Raw genomic sequence first — 19808 nt, 5'->3', positions numbered from 1 at the left:
ATCTACAGGTAATCCCCCTACAGTGACTTTCTTTGATGAAAGAACCCAAAGAGGCCCTCCTCCAAGAGTCAATGTCCTTGTTCTGTGGCCTCACAACGGCAGGGCAGAAAAAAATAAAGTACCGGGAAAAGCAAAATAGAAACAAAATAAGAGACAAATGCTAACACAAAGGTTCTAGGTTGCTTAAAAAACTGAGGAAATGCATCGAAGTCCAGTTACAGTGTTGAATACAAAAACAGGTATGAGTTTTCAGATTCATACCATGTCCAGCAAAAGGGTAATGGTGTTGCCAGAGATACACATATCATCTGTGACTGTAATTTGAAGAAGTGACAAGTGAAATGGGGAAATGTTAAATTCAGTGGCCTGCACTGTTTTTGAGACAAGTGGTTGCAAAATTTGATTCTTTTCTACACATTCACATCAGCAAAACTACTGAAAGAGTTTTGCCTACAAACTACTGAAAAGGAGAACCTATGCAAGGCAAAGGGAAATACCATTGAGCTTTTTTGTAGTTTCTTATTATTAAGAAATAATTTCCCAATATGTAGCTACTCTATTGTAACTACTTTGTTAAAACTAGTATTTTGATTGAGTTCTACAGTCCAGAAAGCTTAACAGCAACCAACCATAATGAGCTGGATTCTTCAAAGCTCTGATGTAGAGGAATGTTGATCGTATCCATTCTAAAGCAATGTTTACATCAGTGATGGTATAGAGCACGATTTCAGCATTTAAGTGTTCAATAAGATGTGTGTGTAAACTAAGAAAAACAAATAGCAAGTTAATTTTTAGCAGTTTATCACTTTGTATCGTATTCTTACAATATACCTCTGGCTCATGAGAAAGCCAGTTGCAGTAAACAGGACTGAACAGCTGAAATGCACATACAAGAACTCTGCAAAAGCAACCGTCACTGTTCACTCTAACAGTAGAAAAAAATAATGCCTTGTATCCTACCACTCTGCTTAGCCACTTTGAGCTCAGCCCACGGTACAATCTCTATGGTTGAACAATGGGTTCATTGGGCAAGAGAAAAGTTCCAAATTCATCTGAGCAAAGTGGCAGAATACAAAGCATTATGTCAAGAAATATTTTAATGCAGCACTAAGTTATCTGTCTACTGAAGTGAGCAAAGGTCTCCTTCGTAGTTCCCTTACCTAAGGAATGGTTAATTCAGCTGTTTGACAGCATACAGACTGAGAGGAAGATTTTTCCTAAAAGCAGACAAGTACACATGGAAATGTTGTGCCAGGAATGAAAACATGTTTCCCCGCACAAGGTGAATAAGGAGCTCAATCCCCCAAAAGATAATAATATAATGACTCTGTATTGCAAATTGTGGTTTAGAAAAATCCCACAGCCCACTTTTTATGAACTACAGAACTAATGCAAAATACTGAAAATAAGATACAAAACCCAAGCTCAGTTATGCCACAGTCCAAAGCACCATTATTTAGGATTAAGGCCTACTCAAAATACCTTTAAGCAAATGTGGTTAGAATTGAGCTATTAACTAAGAAGTGACTCTCACAGAAACAGCGGTGTTTTATTATAAGTAAACCTAACTAGGATCAAATGCAGTTAACAAGATTTTCAGTGTTAGCTTCACATCAGAGGCATACCGGCATAAAACCTCTGATAGAGGTAGGGGTGCAAAAATAAGGCCTTGCCAGTGGCCAGCTTCCACCCTCCCAAGGACATAGGTGTGTGTGTGTGTGTGGGGGGGTTTCCTCGGGTTCAAACCTCCCCATTCATGTCCAAAGCTCCGCCCCTCCGTTTGTGGGTTTTTAAAACATTTTTACTGTTTTTAGGTTTTTGGCCTGCAGGGGGCGCATTGTTTGAGCTAGCAGCAACACACTTTCAGGGATTGTTTGGGGGACTCTCCTGATGATACTACCCAGGTTTGGTGAGGTTTGGTTCAGGGGGTCCAAAGTTATGGACTCCCAAAGGGGGTGCCCCCATCCTCCATTGTTTCCAATGGGAGCTAATAGGAGAGGGGGGCTACACCTTTGAGGGTCCATAACACAGACCCAGGCTGAACTAAACTTCACCAAACCTGGGCAAATTAAGATCATCAGGAGGAAGTCTCTAAAACTACCCTGAAGAAGTTTGGTGCTTCTAGCTTAACAATTGCACCCCTGAGAGCAGGCACCCCCCAAATTTCTCCAGATTCTCCTTTTAAATCCACCCCCTTCGGCATGGATTTAAAGGGAGGAATCCTGAGATCCTCAGTTTAGAAAGAAAAGAAGAGTTTGGATTTATATCCCCCTTTCTCTCCTGTATAGGAGACTCAAAGGAACACAATCTCCTTGACCTTCCCCCCCTCACGTAACAAACACCCTGTGAGGGTGGGTGGGGCTAGAGAGAGCTCCAAAAAGCATGTGACTAGCCCCAAGGTCACCCAGCCTTTGGCATGTGTGGGAGGTGCACAGAAGCTAATCCTGAATTCCCCAGATAAGCCTCCACAGCTCAAAGTGGCAGAGCAGGGAATCAAACCCAGTTCCTCCAGATTAGAATACACCTGCTCTTAACCACTACGCCACATTGAAAGTGATGTTGTTTCAGGGTGGGGGATAATCCATCCCAAAACAGCATCACTTTCAATGTTGTTTAACTAGGGACCCCAGATTCTCCCTTTAAGGTGGATTTAAAAGGAGAATTTGGGCTCTCTAGTTTAAACACCATTGAAAGTGATGCTGTTTGGGGTGGATTCCAGCATTACAGCAGCTGCCTGGGAGTGTGTGTGCAAAACTCAGATTTTGCACCGGACTCCATTTTCCCTCTATGCCTCTGCCCAGAGGAGAGGGCAGAAGGAACTGCTGGCTGCCGTCTGGGAGCCCAGCTGGTGGGGAGCAGGGAAGGGCAGGGCAGGGGAGTCTGCCGTCCCCAGCCTCGGAGAGCTGCTTTTATAAGCGCTAGGCCAGGGGCGGGGCTTGGGGGGCATGGCCATGCCCTAGGGGCAGGTGGGGGTGTGGCCCCACCCCCAACCCCCCTAAAAATCTATACCTACATTCCTGCACCCCCCCCATCAGAAGCACGCACCTGCTCACGGTCTCCAATAGAGGTAAGGGGTGGGGTGGCATCATTTGGGCCAGGAGCCTGCGGGGCTGGGAATTGTCTTTTTAAAATTTATCTTACAGCAATTAAAATTTTAGGCATTGCGTTATTTAAAAATGATGATGATCCTCTCTTGATAGGGGATAAAGTAAGGAAAAATTCCAGATCATTTCAAAACAATTGCCTGCTTTTAATTTTGTTTTAATTTATTTTTTTCATATCAAAGACTATATCGTACTATACATAAGGTACTATACATAATTACAACAGCTTGAGTTTCACTGAAATGAACGGGAATGAAAATATACATTAGTGTTTCTTAGACTGTAAGCAAAACTTGGGTCTATTGTAATCAAACTATTACAATAAACATTCATGGAAAACACTACTATGGATTTTCTTCTTGATCAGTATTCTCCTAAATACAGGGAAGATAAAGATTTTCCACTCCTTGCCCATCCCTACAAACTTCCCACTAAATAACTGAAGTTATTATGGACAATGCTTTCAAACTTTCAGAAAAATAGGTTACCTGCTCTCTATCATATCTGCCCCATTTAACATCTGAAGGTACTTGTCTCTTGTAATCAGCCGGGTCATGATAACTGCTGTCGCTGTTGTATCAAACTATAAAAATACATACAAAAGTACAATTTAAACAGAGCAGAAGTGGCTAAAATATATATTAATAATGTCATCCTAAACAGAGTTACACCCTAGGACTCTGGGTATCAATGGACTGCTAAAGATTGTACTGTCAATAACATCAGAATATTCATCATTATGTTCAATCATACAACTATTCAACATCAAAATTTATCTGAAATAACATAGCGGCACGAAAAGGGAGGCTATTTGAAACAGAGGTGTAGCTACAATGGGGACAGCTACAATGGGGACAAATGTCCCGTGCGCCCACCATAGGGAGAGCAGAAAAATTTGGGCTCATTTCTATTTTTGGGGGGTATTCTTAGTGTTTTTAGTTTGTCAGCCAGCAGGGGGCGCAGTTTTCAGGCTAGCAACACCACAACTTCTGGCTATTGTCAGGTGACACTCCTGATGATACCAGCCAAGTTATTCGGTCTTTGACCTCCCTATCGGAGGGTTCAGCAAATCCCCAATTGGCTATTAGATGTGAGGCATTTATGAGCTTTTTTGCAGATAAAGTCACGTCGCTCCGCCAGGACCTTCCTGCCACTTTGTCTACAATTAGTGAACTGGAGGCTCCCTTGCTGTCTTCAGGCCCTTGTTTGGCCCAGTTTTCCCTGCTCTCCGATGCCGCAGTTGACAGGGCCCTGGCTGCTGTTAGACCTACTACTTGTCCTCTGGATCCGTGCCCCTCCTGGCTTATTAAAACTTGCCGGGAGGAGTTACGGCCCCACCTGTTGAACATCATCAATGGCTCCCTTGAGCAAGGAGTCTTTCCGGGTGGGTTGAAGGAGGCAGTGGTCCGCCCACTCTTTAAAAGACCATCGTTAGATCCAGGGAGATCCTGGCCAATTACCACCCACGTTTCAAATCACTTTTCGTTTCTGGGGAGGTAATTGAGAGAGTGAGTGTTAGGAGCAGCTTCAGGGTTTCCCTGGATGACACATCGGCTTTCCAATCCCTTCCAGTCCATCTTCCGTGCATTGCTGGGCATGGGGCCCGGAGATGGTTCTAAATGCCGCTATCCTGAACTAGACAGACGGCTCATTATGCAACTCTTGACCGGCGGATTGGCGCTGCTGGTTTTCGTTAGACCTGACCAAGAGCGTTTGATATGAGTGCGAAGCCATGCGATCTTTTGGCCCACCGCCTGGCCGCTTCCAGAGGGTGTGGGGCACTGTCCTTCAATGGATTGTCTCGTTCCTCCGGGACCGGAGTCAGCAAGTGTGGTGCGGGGATCAAGCCTCCCGGAAGTGCCCGCTCTATTGTGGAGTGCCCCAGGGGGCATTGTTATCCCCGCTGTTGTTTAACATCTATATGCGACACCCTTCCTCGGCTGATACAGAGCTTTGGGCTGATCTGCCATCAGTACGTGGATGACACTCAGCTCATTCTGTTGATGGAGGGGGGAGCCGTCGCCGCCCCTCCAGCTCTACAGCATTGTTTGGAGGCGGTTGCTGGTTGGTTGTAGCAGAGCAGGTTAAAACTGAATCCATCGAAGACAGAGATCCTTTGGCTTGACCGTGGGGGGGAGGTTGGGAATTTCCTGCCGCCGGTGTGGGAGGGGGTCTCATTGGCGCCGACCTCCTCCATTCGCAGCTTGGGGGTCCACCTGGATTCGTCTCTTTCAATGGAGACCCAGGTGGCCCATATAACCCAGGTTGAGTTTTTCCATCTTCGACAGGCCCGGCGGCTGGCTCCCTTCCTCTCCCATGCAGATCTAGCCACTGTGATCCATACAACGGTCACCTCCAGGTTAGACTATTGTAACTCACTCTACGCGGGCCTTCCCTTGCAATTGATCCGGCGGCTCGCTTGCTCACAGGGGGCGTCTTTTGCGATCACATCCAACCTGTGTTGCGTAGCCTGCACTGGCTCCCAGTTGAGTTCCGAATCATCTTCAAGGTGTGGGTATTGACCTTTAAGGCCTTACGCGGCCTCGTACCTTCGGGACCGCATTACCCCATATGTCCCTACTCGGCCTCTGCGTTCAGTAGAGGCCAATTTACTGGTGGTTCCTGCCCCCTCAATGATGTGGCTGGCCTCCACTCAGGCCAGGGCCTTTTCAGCCTTGGTTTCCCCTGCCTGGTGGAACACTCTCCCTCCAGCTGTCCGGGCCCTGCGGGATCTTGGGTGAATTCACGCAGAGGCCTGTAAGACTGAGGATTGTTCCACCGGGCTTTTTGGAGTGTTGAGCCGCTGATTGAGGTGCCCCTTCTATTCCTCCGGTTTCGGAGTCCCCTTGCCATCTAGGGGACCCACTTTTTTGTTCTGTTTCCCCCTCCTTGGGAGGGTTTAATTTGGGTTTTGATGACGCCATTTTTATTGAATCTACCGCTGTGTTTTAAATTTAAACTATTTTAATTTAATGGGGTTTTGTTTGTATATATTATATGTAGAATCTGTGTTGTGTACCGCCCAGAGCCCTTCGGGGGTTGGGCAGTATTAAAATCCCATAAATAAATAAATAAATAAGTTTGGTGAAGTTTGCTTCAGGGGGTCGAAAGTTATGGACCCCCAAAAGGGGTGCCCCCATCCCCCATTTTTTCCAATTGGAGCTAATGGTAGATGGGACTACCCTTTTGAGGGTCCATAACTTTGCACCCCTTGAATCAAACGCCACTAAACCTGGGTGATTTCATCAGGAGAGTCTCCTGAAGATAGCCTAAAATTTTGGTACTGTTAGCTTAAACATTGCTCCCCTGACATGCACCTTCATATTTTTCCCAGGTTCCCACTTTAAATCCACCTCCTTTGGAGTGGATTTAAAGGGAGAATCGGGGCTCCCTAGATTTAAAAAAAACATTGAAACTATTGTTGAAGGCTTTTACAACCAGATTCAACTGGTTGTTGTGGGTTTTACAGGCTTTGTGGCCGTGGTCCGGTAGATCTTGTTCCTAACGTTTCGCCTGCATCTGTGGCATCTTCAGAGGTGTATCACAGAGAGAGGTCTGTTATAAGAGCAGTCTGGACACAGTGTATAGCAGACCTCTCTCTGTCCTACACTTCAAAAGATACCAGCCACAGATGCAGGTGAAACATTAGGAACAAGATCTACCAGACCACAACCACACAGCCCAGGAAACCCACAACAACCAACATTGACAATGATGTTTTTGGGGTGGGGTGGGGTGGGGAATCTACCCTGAAACAGCATCACTTTCAATGTTGTTTAAACCAGGGAGCCCAGAGTCTCCCTTTAAGGTGGATTTAAAAGGAGAATCTGGGCTCTCTAGTTTAAACAACATTAATAGTGATGCTGTTTCGGGGTGGATTTTCTCCCCTTCAAAAATAGCATCACTTTCAATGTAGTTAAAACTAGGGAGCTCTGGGTATGTTCAAATTTGTGTGTTGGGGCATGTTCTATAATGCGATGGTGACTTTGAGATGACCTGGTGCAAAAAATGTTGTTTGGTGATGGTGGGGGAGGGTGGCCACCCATATGGGGTGGGGGGCACAAAACTCAGATTTTTGTCCCAGGCTCCATTTTCCCTAGCTACTCCTCTGACTTGGAAGGAAGATTTGTGCATGCTAGAGACATGTCTATGTCAATAAGGCCTTCTGTCAAGTTGGATTCAAATTTGCTGTGGGGAACCACACACAGGAGGCAAGCCAGGTTTTTCTACCATCTCTCATGCCTCTTCAAAAGGAACTACTGAAAGGAACTACCAACTACTCTCATGCCTCTTCAAAAGGAACTATCTAGGGAGGGCATGAGAAGGCTGGAGAGCCAGGTGTCACTCACCAGGGTCACATGGGTGCATATTTGGCCATGCAACCACAACCACTCATCCCCCCACTCATTCACTTGTCCACCCTACTTACTGCTCACCTGCCCAGGTGACTCACCTACCCAGAGAAGCAAGTGCAGGCACAGCCTCTAGTGGGGCAGGGGCTCTGGAGATGACTGAGTGAAGGACAGAGAATAACAGGAACAGAAGTTTGATTTTTTTCCCAGGCTGGAGGGAGAGGCAAGGGGAAGCTAAGGTAAACTTAAAAGTAAGGCTTGAGATTGGCCAGGGAGGACATGGTGGTGTTCCTGGGCTCTAAGTTTTTCTTTATTTTCTTTATTTATTATTAGATTTTTATACCGCTCTCCCCCGGAGGGCTCAGGGCAGTGTACAAATAAACATATACAGACAGGGGAAGGTTAAAACCAGTTATGGAAGAAAAAGAGACTTTGAGATGGGGAAGAGGTCTGTCCAGAAGAAATTTTTCAGATGGAAGTCTTTTCAAAAGTTACAGGCTGAGATCATCACAGGATGGTGCTTTAATAATGCAATTATGTCCAATGGCACCTTGATCAGGTCAAAATTATTAGTATAATAGTCATGGGATTGACCGTGCCTAAGTGAGTTTGTCTGAGTTTGTGCCAGGAAAATGAATTTTTGGCTGAGCTAGTAAGTCACAAGTGCTAACCTGGATCACCCAGGTTAGCCCAATGTTACCAGATTTCACTGCAAAGCAGGGGCAGCCCTGGTTAGGACTTGGATGGAAGACCACCAAGGAAGTCTAGGGTTGTACATAAATGCAAGCAATGGCAAACCCTCTCTGAACATCTCTTGCCTTGCCCTACCGGTTCACCTAAGTTGGCTGATTCTTTTAGCTAACAGTTCTTAGATTGGGCAGGCCTTTCCAACATTAGAAAAAAAACAGGCTGATTATGACCAAAGGAGTAGAGACTAACACAAACAAAATGGAGGCAAATGGTCATAGTAGACTTTAAAAAAGAGACACCACTGTTCACAAAGCTAATGCCAATAACAAAACTGCATTAGCAAACTTTCATTAGCATCCATTCAAGAGACAATACAACAGAAACAGCATTTGAGTTTATGCACAAGAAACAATGGAGATAATTCTTACTGAATTCTGCTTCCCACAATGAATATTAACTTCAGAATTATTGAGTTTTATGTCTGACCTAAAGAAAATTATGCTGATCACCAGCAATCCTATTCCCTGAGAATATGGCCAGAGAACGATGCACTCTGGCCATTTATTTTATACCAGTAATTTCCAGCATTTTTAGGCATAAATTTTCTCAACATAAAAAAATGCCTCCCCTCACACACACTGAATAGTAATTGCATTATTAGCATCCACTGATTGATAAAATATATAATGAACAAAAAAAAATCAAAATATGTGTATGGATTCGTGGACCCCTTACAAAAAACTTTACAGCCCACAGGTTGAAAACCAGTGCCACTGCTTTTCGCCAAAGATGAATGGGCTTTTTTGTCCAATCCTTGGAGGGGGGGATGAGGTGGGGGTGGCATGAGGCCACACTGGTGCATTTGCCCCCTCTGCCAGCAGAGAGGGCAAACATGGTTGTATCCAGCTGTCCCACAGCTCTGTGACGGTGAAACCTGGAAGTAGGTGCTGCCATAGAGCTAGGCTGGTGTCCAAGTGGACGCCAGCATGGGGGGCAGACGGGGGCATTTCCAGGGGGTACAGCCAACTGTAGTTGGCTTCTACCCAGGCTTTCACACCAGGGCCTCAGAGTTACAGCACATAAAAGGATGGTGTAACTCTGTTTAGCCCAGGGGTAGGGAACCTGCGGCTCTCTAGATGTTCAGGAACTACAATTCCCATCAGCCCCTACCAGCATGGCCAATTGGCCATGCTGACGGAGGCTGATGGGAATTGTAGTTCCTGAACATCTGGAGAGCCACAGGTTCCCTACCCCTGGTTTAGCCCTATGGAAGGATTTCAGGCAGCTTGGGGGGGCGGTGTCTTTGTCACCTGAAAAGCCCTCTGGAGGTGGTGCAGCAGCATAGCAGCACAGTGGCACAGCAACAGCACCATCCCTTGCTTGTAGATTGGGGGCTTGTAGTATGAATTTTTCACAATAGTTAGATAGGCCAGGTATATAAAAGAAAAGCAAGGATAGCTTATAAAGTATGCCCAATGGATATGTGTCATATTTTGAAACACAGATGATGAATTGGTGGCACAATGAATGGTTGATTTTGTATATGAACTTTCCACTTTTTATATAAATATTTGGTAGAAAATTGTTAAATAACTTAGAATGTAATTCAGATGGCAATTCAAGCCTGTAGCATTACTTCATAGGCTTTCTAGTAAACAAGCCTGTATTAATTATTCAGATATAGCTCTGCTGCAAATAAAAACTTTACAAACAGCTATGTCTACAGAACTTTCAAGTAACATTTTTCTGCACTTAGTGCAAATATATGGCACCTTATACTATTCTTTTACTATTAGAAATAATAATTAAAAACAGATTCAACTTACTTGAGGTCTCCCTGCTCGTCCAATCATTTGTAAAATATCAGTTTCACTGTACTCCTGAAACATTCCTCCAGCATAATGAATTGTTGATTTTATAACTACAAGGTGTGCTGGCAAATTTACACCCATTGCAAGGGTACTAGTCGTAACTGAAAGCATTTAAATCGGACTGTGTGTTATAATATGAATTAAGAAAGCAACAAATATGAAATAAGTTCTGCAGTGCTCTGAGCAATCTCCTCTCCAGACAAAATCATATCCCTTAATCTAGATTCATTATATAAAATAATCTCTAAACACTTACTGATACAATTACCTTCCAGCCCCGAGGTCTCCAATATGGAACCTGTACAAATTTTGACACCCAACAAGTGTTTTAGACTTGGTTTGCCCTACAGGGCTTCTGATTTGACTGTGAGGAGTTTTAAAAAATCTTGATTTGCCAGCAGCTGCCACACAGTCCATACTTCTTCACTGCATGACTGAAGGTAAGCTGAGTATATGAAAAAGAATTAAAATAGTTTGTTCATTTTAAAAGACACCCTGTTAAACAGAGTTTCTGCCTGCAATGTTGAGAGTTTAGTATTAGAATTACATACAATGTCACTAACTGACATTTTATGGCCGGCTCTGCCTCCTGCAGCAGCCATTTTGTGGTTGCACCCACCTGTCAGTGTCAAAATTCCAGATGTGGCTGCAGGTGTTAAAAGGCTGAGGATCTCTGTGCTAGTTCTTCCCCTTTCACACCAGTTACATAGAGTCAATGTGATATCATGGAATGTTCATAAACATAGTAACATGTTTATAAACTTAGTTAATTCTGTAGGATGAAGACAAACCATGCACTTTTCATGAAGGAATTAAGAGATTAGTTTATCTAGAGGGTGGAATGGGAGGGGCTATGTGCTGTTAGTACAATGAGGCTGAAAACCAACAACTTTTGATGTTAGGTTGGTCCTATGGAGATAGGGACATCAATGCCAAAGACAGTGGGTAGTTGTTGGCTTTGAGCATCGAGAGGATGATATATAGGAATTGTGCTGTTAGTGGCAGAAAATTATGATACACTCAGGATAAGTACTGGCAGGGCAGGGAGGAAGAGGAGGACGATCGCACTAGCTGCTGTTCTATTATACGCTGAAAATATGGCCCTTAGTTCGTTTATACTGTCAGAGCACTGTCTGACCAGCAAAATCTAAATGACAGTTGCCACATGACACAGCCTCTTTCTGGGACTATTTGAAAAGGAACTATGATTGGTTAGTGATCTGTATATAAGGCAGCACTGTGCTTTGCATTGGGAGACACTTGTCTTCGCACTGCCTAGCGAACCACTTTGTCTGAGAGAGCAACATTTCTGTGAACTGAATAAAGTAGGACCGCTTCTGTGACTATTTTCCAGTACTTCAAATAATAAAGGATTTATTTTAGGGAATGATTGTCATGAAAAAGACATAAATCGGCAACTAAATTAGCCACATCCCAGGTAGCTCAAACTATTTTAACATTTCTGTTGGGGTAGGAGGGGTAACTGTGGGACCACCTCTCCCAATATAGTGCCCTGAAGGACACTATGCTTGGCTCAGAGCAACTTGCTGGTGGTCCCTGGCCATAGAAGCATCTGGCTGTCCACAACCAGGGCCAGAGTTTTTTGGTTCTGGCCCTAGCATGGTGGAATATTCTGTCAACTGAGTCCCGAGCCCTGCGGGATCTGGGTCAATTCTGTAAGGTGGCCAAGGTCTATAAGACAGATGTTCCACCAGGTCTATGGTTGAGACAGTAATGGTGACATCTGTCGTTGTGGTTGAAGCAGTAACGACATCTTTGCTGGTCTCCCTACCCCCTATCCTTACCACATTTTTATTTACACGTATTCCTATTTATCTTACTATTTCTTTAGTAGCTGAGTTTGATTGGATTGGAATCTCTCTTTCATGTTCCTCCTTGGTTAGTTACCCGGGTAACAACGTGAAATTAGAGCACCAGTGGGTAGTTTAATTGGGGGGGGGGGGTGCTAAGCAGTGCAAAAGTCTCTTGCATTTATTATTTGTCTTCCAATTAAATTAACATTGGATGTCAAGACAATGAGGGTTAATTCATGAGTAATGTTTAACTGGAAAAAGCAAATGGATATTGAAATTATTCAAGAGACTGCTAGGAATTCAAAGATTCAGTCACTGAGTTAAAAGCAAGACAGAACAAAACTAAAGCAAAAAAGATCCTGAAAAAGACTTCTAGAGGAACAGGGAGGAAAGGCCTGTGGGAAAGAACCGAAAACATGGCTACCACATGGATGGGTCTGAGAAAAGCCAAAATTTTCCACCCACATGTAGCCACCTAAACTTTGTTGCAGTCTTTCCCATAACTTTCCCCCAAAAAGCAGGTTTGAGAAAGATTAAAGAAAAGCCTGAGATATCCCAGGAGGTGCACAAATTAATTGCAAGGTTGTGGGAAACAGGAAAAAAAACCCTGCTTCCTAACAGCATTAAACCCGGTACAGATAGCCCATGGTGCACATAGCTCATGCAGAAGCAGCTTATGGCACAGCTGAGAAGCTGATCCATTACAACTTGTAGTGCCCTTTTATAAGAATAGAGAGGGGTTTTTTCCCCCTGGCTTTCTTAGTAGAATATTAGGTTAATGGATTTGGAAAAATCTGCTATTTATTGTAGACTTGGACAATATGTGATCCTTAATATAACACACTTTGCGGAAAAGCTAAGAAAATCAGAACTAAACACATACAATCTCTTGCTGTTTCTTGAAGAGATGATCACCAAATGGAAGTTTAAATATTTGTATAGTATATTATTAACAGAGGTTTCCCTGCTGGGTTGATGTATTGTGTATGCATGTATTGGTTATTCCTGTGCAATTCTCTGTTTTGAATATTGTTTTATCATCACCTACAGTTGTAAGCAAATGAATTGAACTGAGCAGCTATGCAGCAGAATGGGGCCGATAACATCTGAGGTACACCATCGACAGCTGTCATGACCAATCCATCAGAAATGGAGACATAATGAATTTTTCCCTTTAACGCTGAAAATACGTTGAAAGAATGTGATGTGGTGCTGAGGAAAAGATGCTGTATTTTCTCCAAAAAGGATTTACTAGAGTGGGTCACAGAGGCTCCTGAGGGGTAGGTAAAACTAGAGATGTAAAATTCTCAGACATGTTGAAGCCATAGTGGGGGGGGGGGGGGGCTCTTGTATCAAACTCCCCTTCTCTCTGTGATACACCTCTGAAGATGCCAGCCACAGATGCAGGTGAAATGTTAGGAACAAGATCTACCAGACCACGGTCACACAGTCCAGAAAGCCCACAACAACCAAACTCCCCCTTTTATTGGGGATTTATTTTATATGCTAAGTTATGAATTATGAATTTTATGTTATATCAATAACATAAAATGCACAATTAATAACTTAGCATATAAAATTGTACTATTTGGCATCTTTATGGAGTTTAAACATATAAATATCTTCATTGCAAACTGCTATACTCTATGCTACCGTAGTACATCCACCTTATCTTTTGCTCACTGAGAAGCAGGAAAAAATAAAAGTTAAAAATAGAACACAAATTTTTCTCTCTTGGGGGGGACGGGGTATGTTGCCCAGTGCTCTATATGGACATTGTAAATAAATTAAGTAATACAAGCACCCCATCAGTCTCTAATTATGTCTCTTTCTAAGCACTGCCCCTGAAATTACTCACCATTTGGAGAAGACAAAAGCAACAATATATTAGTAAATGACTACCATATAAACTCGCATATAAGCCAAAATTTTCAGCCTTTTTTAGGCTGAAAAATGCCCCCCTTGGCTTGTACGCGGGTCACACACACACACACACACACACCACGCAGAGTCACAGCGCTTACTCATGCATCGCAAAGCCTCGTCCCCCTCTCTAACTCAGCTTTCTTTTTTGCAGGCTCTAAATTTAAGGCATGGTTTCAGGGAAGCTGCCGGCTTTCTTTCTTGCAGGCTCTAAGTCTACAGGGAAGTTGCCGTTCGGGGCAGCCTGTTCTATGGTTTTCTTAAAATGCAGCACTGCCCTTTTAAGAAAACCATAGAACAGGCTGCCCCAAACGGCAGCTTCCCTGTAGACTTAGAGCCTGCAAGAAAGAAAGCCGGCAGCTTCCCTGAAACCACGCCTTAAACTTAGAGCCTGCAAAAAAGAAAGCTGAGTTAGAGAGGGAGACGAGGCATTCTCTGCTTCGCTTTCTCCTGTCTTCAGCCACTTTCCCTCTCCCCAGACCGGTGTGTGCCCGCCTCGCCCCTCCTTAAAAAGCCTCCCATAGGCTTCTGGGGAGCTCCTTTCCTCCAGCTGTGGCTCCTTTGCCGGCTCAGCACCCTGCCTCCTGATGGATCTTTCCCACCCTTGGCTTATACGCGAGTCAATAGAATGTCCCAGTTTTTTGAGGTAAAATTGGGTGCCTCGGCTTATACGTGAGTATATACGGTACTTCTGCTATGGAATAAAAGGAACCGAAATCATCAAATTCCTAGGTTGAGAGAATCCCGCTCATTTCATCTGCTTAAATGAGAGCCAAAATAAACATGATGGTATCCCTGAGTCCACCACGGGGATACCTCTCCCATTTTAAGGATGAAATTTTGTTTTTGAGAAAGCTGTGGGGGCCTGACCCTGATCAGGACCACAGTGTGGGTGCAGCAAGCAACCACAGATGCTTCCCCATGCTCACCCAGCATTTTCAAGCACCCAAATCCAAGGTTTAAACTGTAGAAAATGACATGTGTTGAGAGATATGGAACAGGAGCTTCTCTTGCTCCCAAGCTGCTGTCCGGATCAGAATAGACCCCTGAGGGTTTTGTAAATAGAGGGTATTTTATCTCTAAAAGGGCAGAGGCATCCCCATGGTGGATTACAGGATGCCATCACAGCTAGTTTAGCACAAAGTACTGGGTCATATAAAGGTCTCATATCTTTTTTTCATACCATGTGCTGCAATAGTCCATTCCTACCACACTCTTGGCACTCAATAAGTACAGGCCAGAAATGTATTAACAAAGGAGATCAGAGCAGCAAAAAGAAACTACTCTGAAAAGCTAAAAAATCAGTTTTCACCAAACGGAACAGCAAACATGTGGAAAACTCTCAAAAATATCATCGGTTACAGTAAACCACCTTCCCAAGCTGAAGGAAATCAGCAATTGGCAGACGACCTGAACGTGTTCTACTGTAGGTTTGAAAACAATCTACAGTCACCTTTCTCCACAACCTCTATCTCAGATGCACCAACAATAGCCAAACTTCCTATAACTGAACCCATTTCATTGGGTTTACAACCCCTGGTGATCTCAGAAAGGGAGGTGCAAGATCTATTTCACAGACAGAAGCCTGGAAAGCACCAGGCCCAGACAAGATAACACCTTCTTGCCTAGAAGTCTGTGTGTCCCAGGTGGCCCCATCTTCCTTTAACAAATCACTAGAGATGTGCTATGTTCCTTCCTGCTTCAAAGCGCTCACTATCGTCCCAGTGCGAAGAAGCCTTCCATCAAGAACTTAGCGACTACAGACCAGTTGCTCTAACATCTGTAGTTATGAAACTGAAAGGCTAGTGATGTACCGATTTGAAGCCATCAACGGATCACTGTTGGACCCCTTGCAATTTGCATACCGAGGAGCAAATAGATCGACCAGATGATGCTGTTAATATGGCTTTGCACTATATCCTACAGCATCTTGAATGTAAAGACCTATGCAAAGAGGTCCCTCTTTGGTGACTTTAGTTCAGCATTCAATACTATCAGACCCGGACATTCACTACAACCAAACTAAATCAGCTAGCAGTACCTGAGCATATTTGTAAGTGGATCACAAGCTTCCTAACAGATAGGAAACAGCCTTGAGTGAAGCTAGAGGAAAAAATTACATCAGACTTACCTGTAAAATGAGCACAGAAAGGGGCCCCAAGGCTGTTAATACTTTCACCACTTCTCTTCTCTCTGTATACCAATGACTGCATCTCAAATGATCCATCTGTTAAAATGCTGAAATTTGCAGATGATACAACAGTGATTGGTCTCATTCGAACAACGATGAAACCGCATACAGACGGGAGGTTGAACAACTAGCCTCGTGGTGCCCGCTGGAACAATCTAATTGAACACTTAAAACGGCAGAAATGGTGGTAGATTTCGGGAAACCCTCCCATCCTGCCTCCTCTGTGCCCTAGACAACACGGTATCAACGAGTAGAGACCTTTAAATTTCTAAGGGCTCCATCATATCTCATGACCACAAAATGGACACCCTATTATCAAAAATGTCATTAAAAGCACAACAAAGAATGTTCTTTCTCGCCAACTCGGGAAGCTCAAACTGCCCAAGGAGCTGCTGATACAGCCCAGTTCTACAGAGGAATCGTGGAGTCTGTCATCTGCCTCTATAACTGTGTGGTTTGGTTCTGCAACCCAGCAAGATCGACACGACTTCAGAGAATAATCAGAACTGCCAGAAAAACAATTGCTGCTAACCTGCCTTCCATTGAGGACCTGTATGCCGCGGGTCAAAAGGGCTGTGAAAATATTTACTGACCTCGCATCCTGGACATAAGCTGTTCAACTCTTACCCTCTAAAGCGTCGCTACAGAGGCACTGCACACCAAGACAACTGAACATAAGAACGGTTTTTTTGAATGCCATCACTCTGTTAAACAAATAATTCCCTCGATAATGTCAAACTATTTATTATATATTTATTATATAATTACTGCACTACTTTTTTCATCATTCCTACCCATCTCCTCCCAATTATGACTGTATGACTAGCTGTGCTGACATTTCATTTTATTTTATGATTTTACATTTTATGTTTTTATTACTATTGATTGTTTCCTGATTGCTTACTAGACCTATATGATAATCATTAAGTGCTGTACCTTATGATTCTTGACAAATGTATTTTCTTTTATGTACACTGAGAGCATATGCACCGGAGACAAATTCCTTGTGTGTCCAATCACACTTGGCCAATAAAGATTCTATTCTATTCTATTCTATTCAAGCAGTATAGTATCATACCCAAAACAAATTTAGGTGAAAATTACAAAAATTACTGTTTGCCAGCATTCTTCTGCCATAGCTTTTCTTTAAAGGTATATATTATTAACTGTTTTGAAATGATAATGAATAAAAATGATGCTGCGGTATTTCAGTTACCTCAGTAGTATAAATTTGTTCTAGAATAACAATTAAAAAATTGGTTGTTCTGTTGGCACTGATACAGACCGGCTCAAGGGCAAGGCAGCAAGTGCTTTACTAAAGGGGCCCAAACCCCACAAAAAGGACAGCAGTGGAGAGGCAGAAGAGGCAGAACTCCAGGTTCCAGCCCACCAAATAGATAGCCAGTGGGAACACTGGTGTGGTTTTAGTCCTCACGGGAGCGTCAGCATCACACAACTGCCCAAGGATGGGCAAGCAGTCAGGAGTGCTTGGACTACAAAGGCAGGCTTGAGGGTCCAAGGATGGTGCTAGGTACTAACAGGCCACGAGAAGCCCTCAGAGATTGGGGCAGGGGATAAAAGGGAGGGCAGAAAGAGAAAATGGAGGAGGCAGTGAGGCAGGAGACTCAGAAGGTGGGGGAGGGCACAGGAAGGGAAAGGAGAAGCAAGCAGAGAACAAGGAGCAGCACAGTTGCATAGACCCAGAAGTCTGCATGAAGTCAGCCCACTAGGGGCCAAACCTAAGAAAGAATCATGTGAAGTTAACTGCAGGACAGAGTCTTACAAGTGCCAATGATAAAGCAGAATAAGCAGAGAAATTGGTCTCTGAATTGGTTTGTGCAGCAATGGAAAGAATTCTTTGCAGACTTTTCCCCCCAGGTGAAGCACTATAAATTAAAAAAAGTAGTTTTATGTTGCTTTTCTAATCACCTTTGTATTCTTCCAAGCCATCAAAGAGTTATTCCATTTTATCTTCACCCTAATTTTGCACAAAGTGTTAATTCATCCAAATGCCAATTGGCACATAGCTGCTCAGGTTTATGGACAGGAACAGGAATTCAGCCAGGTAAGCAAATAACTGACTCAGTTACCATAGATCTCACTACCCAGTGAGATCTCTGGCACAGCAAGGATTTGAACCCAGGTCTTCCTACCCTGTCACTTTCTTCATCACTTTGGCTCTCTATTTTGGTAGTTTCCTGTAACAATTATTATTTCTATAACAAAATGCTAATGTTTTAGTGTTCCTTAACAAATGGGACCATTTGACACTGTGAGTGAGGGTCTACGAAGAACCTGTGAAAACCAGTCTGGCTCTGGAGTTGATAATGAGAATGCTGTAAACATGTTTATCACTTATTTATCGAAGTAGCATCTCTGTTGGATATCAAGGGGGTGGGGGTAGCATCTTGGCTATTCATAGTCAAAAATATGGTGCTTAAAAAAATGATGGGATGGATTGCAAAGGCTGTCAGTGGAAGACACACTGATTTTCTTCCTGGCATTTCCGTCTCTCCAGCAGTCCTTTTAAACCCTGGGAAAATTCATCCCCAGTGCGATGGGGCCCCTGTGGAATAACAGACATGTGGGTTGGAACACTGATGTGGGAGAAATCACTCCCTCCTGCCTCTTCTGAGAGCAGAGCTCCAATCACAGGAGAAAGAGCAGAGGGCCATTTCCCCCCCTTCCTCTTCCTCACTGCTACCACCCAACACTCACAGCTACTAGTCCATGCAGGTCCCACAATCCTGGAAACAAACTTTCCTTGGGCTGAAGAGAACTAGTGAGAGGAGGGGAAAGCCTTGAAGATCCATGGTCTTACACAATTCTTTATCTGCATCCAACACAATACGGTAATAACATTTTCATTTTTCACGTTTTTACTCACAAAGTACTGGTATGTCTCCCGTATTAAAAGCTGCTTCAATTACTTTTCTATCACACATCTCCATTCCAGCATGATGATAAGCTACTCCACAGATCAAAAGATCTACAAATCAAAATCAGAATCAAAGCATTACCTGATTTCCTCACCACAAACACATCACCATAATTCCTCCCACTAGCACATCCTACATACCCCTCAGTCTGGCTTCTTTTACTGAATTAGCAAATTTTTGTAACCTGTAAAAAAGAAAATTATTAATTGCAACATTTTAATAATGTACTAAAATCAAATATGTTACAAAAATAAAAATGGCCATCATGGATGTCATCATGATTCTTTTGTAATTATAAATTCCTTGATGTAAAGATAAAAAACAGGAAAAATCCATCTTAGCAGAAACTTTGCTTGCAACTTTTATTGTCAAAGATGCTGCTTAAAATATTTTATAAAGTAAGCACAAACACCTGACTTCCATGCTTAGAGTCACTGCCTGTGTTAGGAACTGTGCCTATACCCTACAAGTGAGAACAGATCGTGGACATTTAATCCATACTCTAAGATTTGCACAAGTGTAAATAGAGTAGGTCCTGACTTGAATAGTTCATGTCAGCCCAAACTCAGCTGCTACATAGGGTAAACTCTGGCTAGTATCTGAATAAGAGACCACCAAAGAATACCAGGATCTCCAAACACAGGCAGGAAATGGCAAACCACCTCTGGCTGCCTCTTGTCTTGAAATCCCGACAGGGTTGCCATCAGGCAACTGCAACTTGACAGCAAAAAACAACAAAAATTAAAGTAGGGGTAGTTTTACAAAACAATTCTTTCCACTCAGAAAAACAACATTCACAGTGCAAGCCAAAAGGTTAATGAAACTTTCATATTTTGAGTTAGGCTACAACACCTACAACGTCATTTTAGATGTAGACATTGTAAGTTCTAACCTAACTCAAAATATGAAAAGTTGTCTTTATCT

General features: G+C 43.3%; 1 protein-coding gene across 1 annotated transcript in view; it reads right to left on the bottom strand.

Moving 5' to 3' along the window:
• Nucleotides 1–19808, bottom strand: part of HFM1 (helicase for meiosis 1) — a 156253-nt gene that overhangs the window by 113520 nt on the left and 22925 nt on the right. Inside the window, exons 13-17 of the mRNA XM_048497840.1 lie at nucleotides 19025–19068; nucleotides 18833–18934; nucleotides 9973–10118; nucleotides 3593–3687; nucleotides 630–763 (exon numbers count right to left, since the gene is read on the bottom strand). Of these exons, the coding sequence (XP_048353797.1) occupies nucleotides 630–763; nucleotides 3593–3687; nucleotides 9973–10118; nucleotides 18833–18934; nucleotides 19025–19068 (521 nt within the window). The remainder of the gene's footprint in view (nucleotides 1–629; nucleotides 764–3592; nucleotides 3688–9972; nucleotides 10119–18832; nucleotides 18935–19024; nucleotides 19069–19808) is intronic.

This window comes from Sphaerodactylus townsendi, linkage group LG05 (genome assembly GCF_021028975.2).
Source record: "Sphaerodactylus townsendi isolate TG3544 linkage group LG05, MPM_Stown_v2.3, whole genome shotgun sequence".
NCBI lineage: Eukaryota > Metazoa > Chordata > Lepidosauria > Squamata > Sphaerodactylidae > Sphaerodactylus > Sphaerodactylus townsendi.
This window is presented reverse-complemented; position numbering and strand designations above follow the sequence as displayed.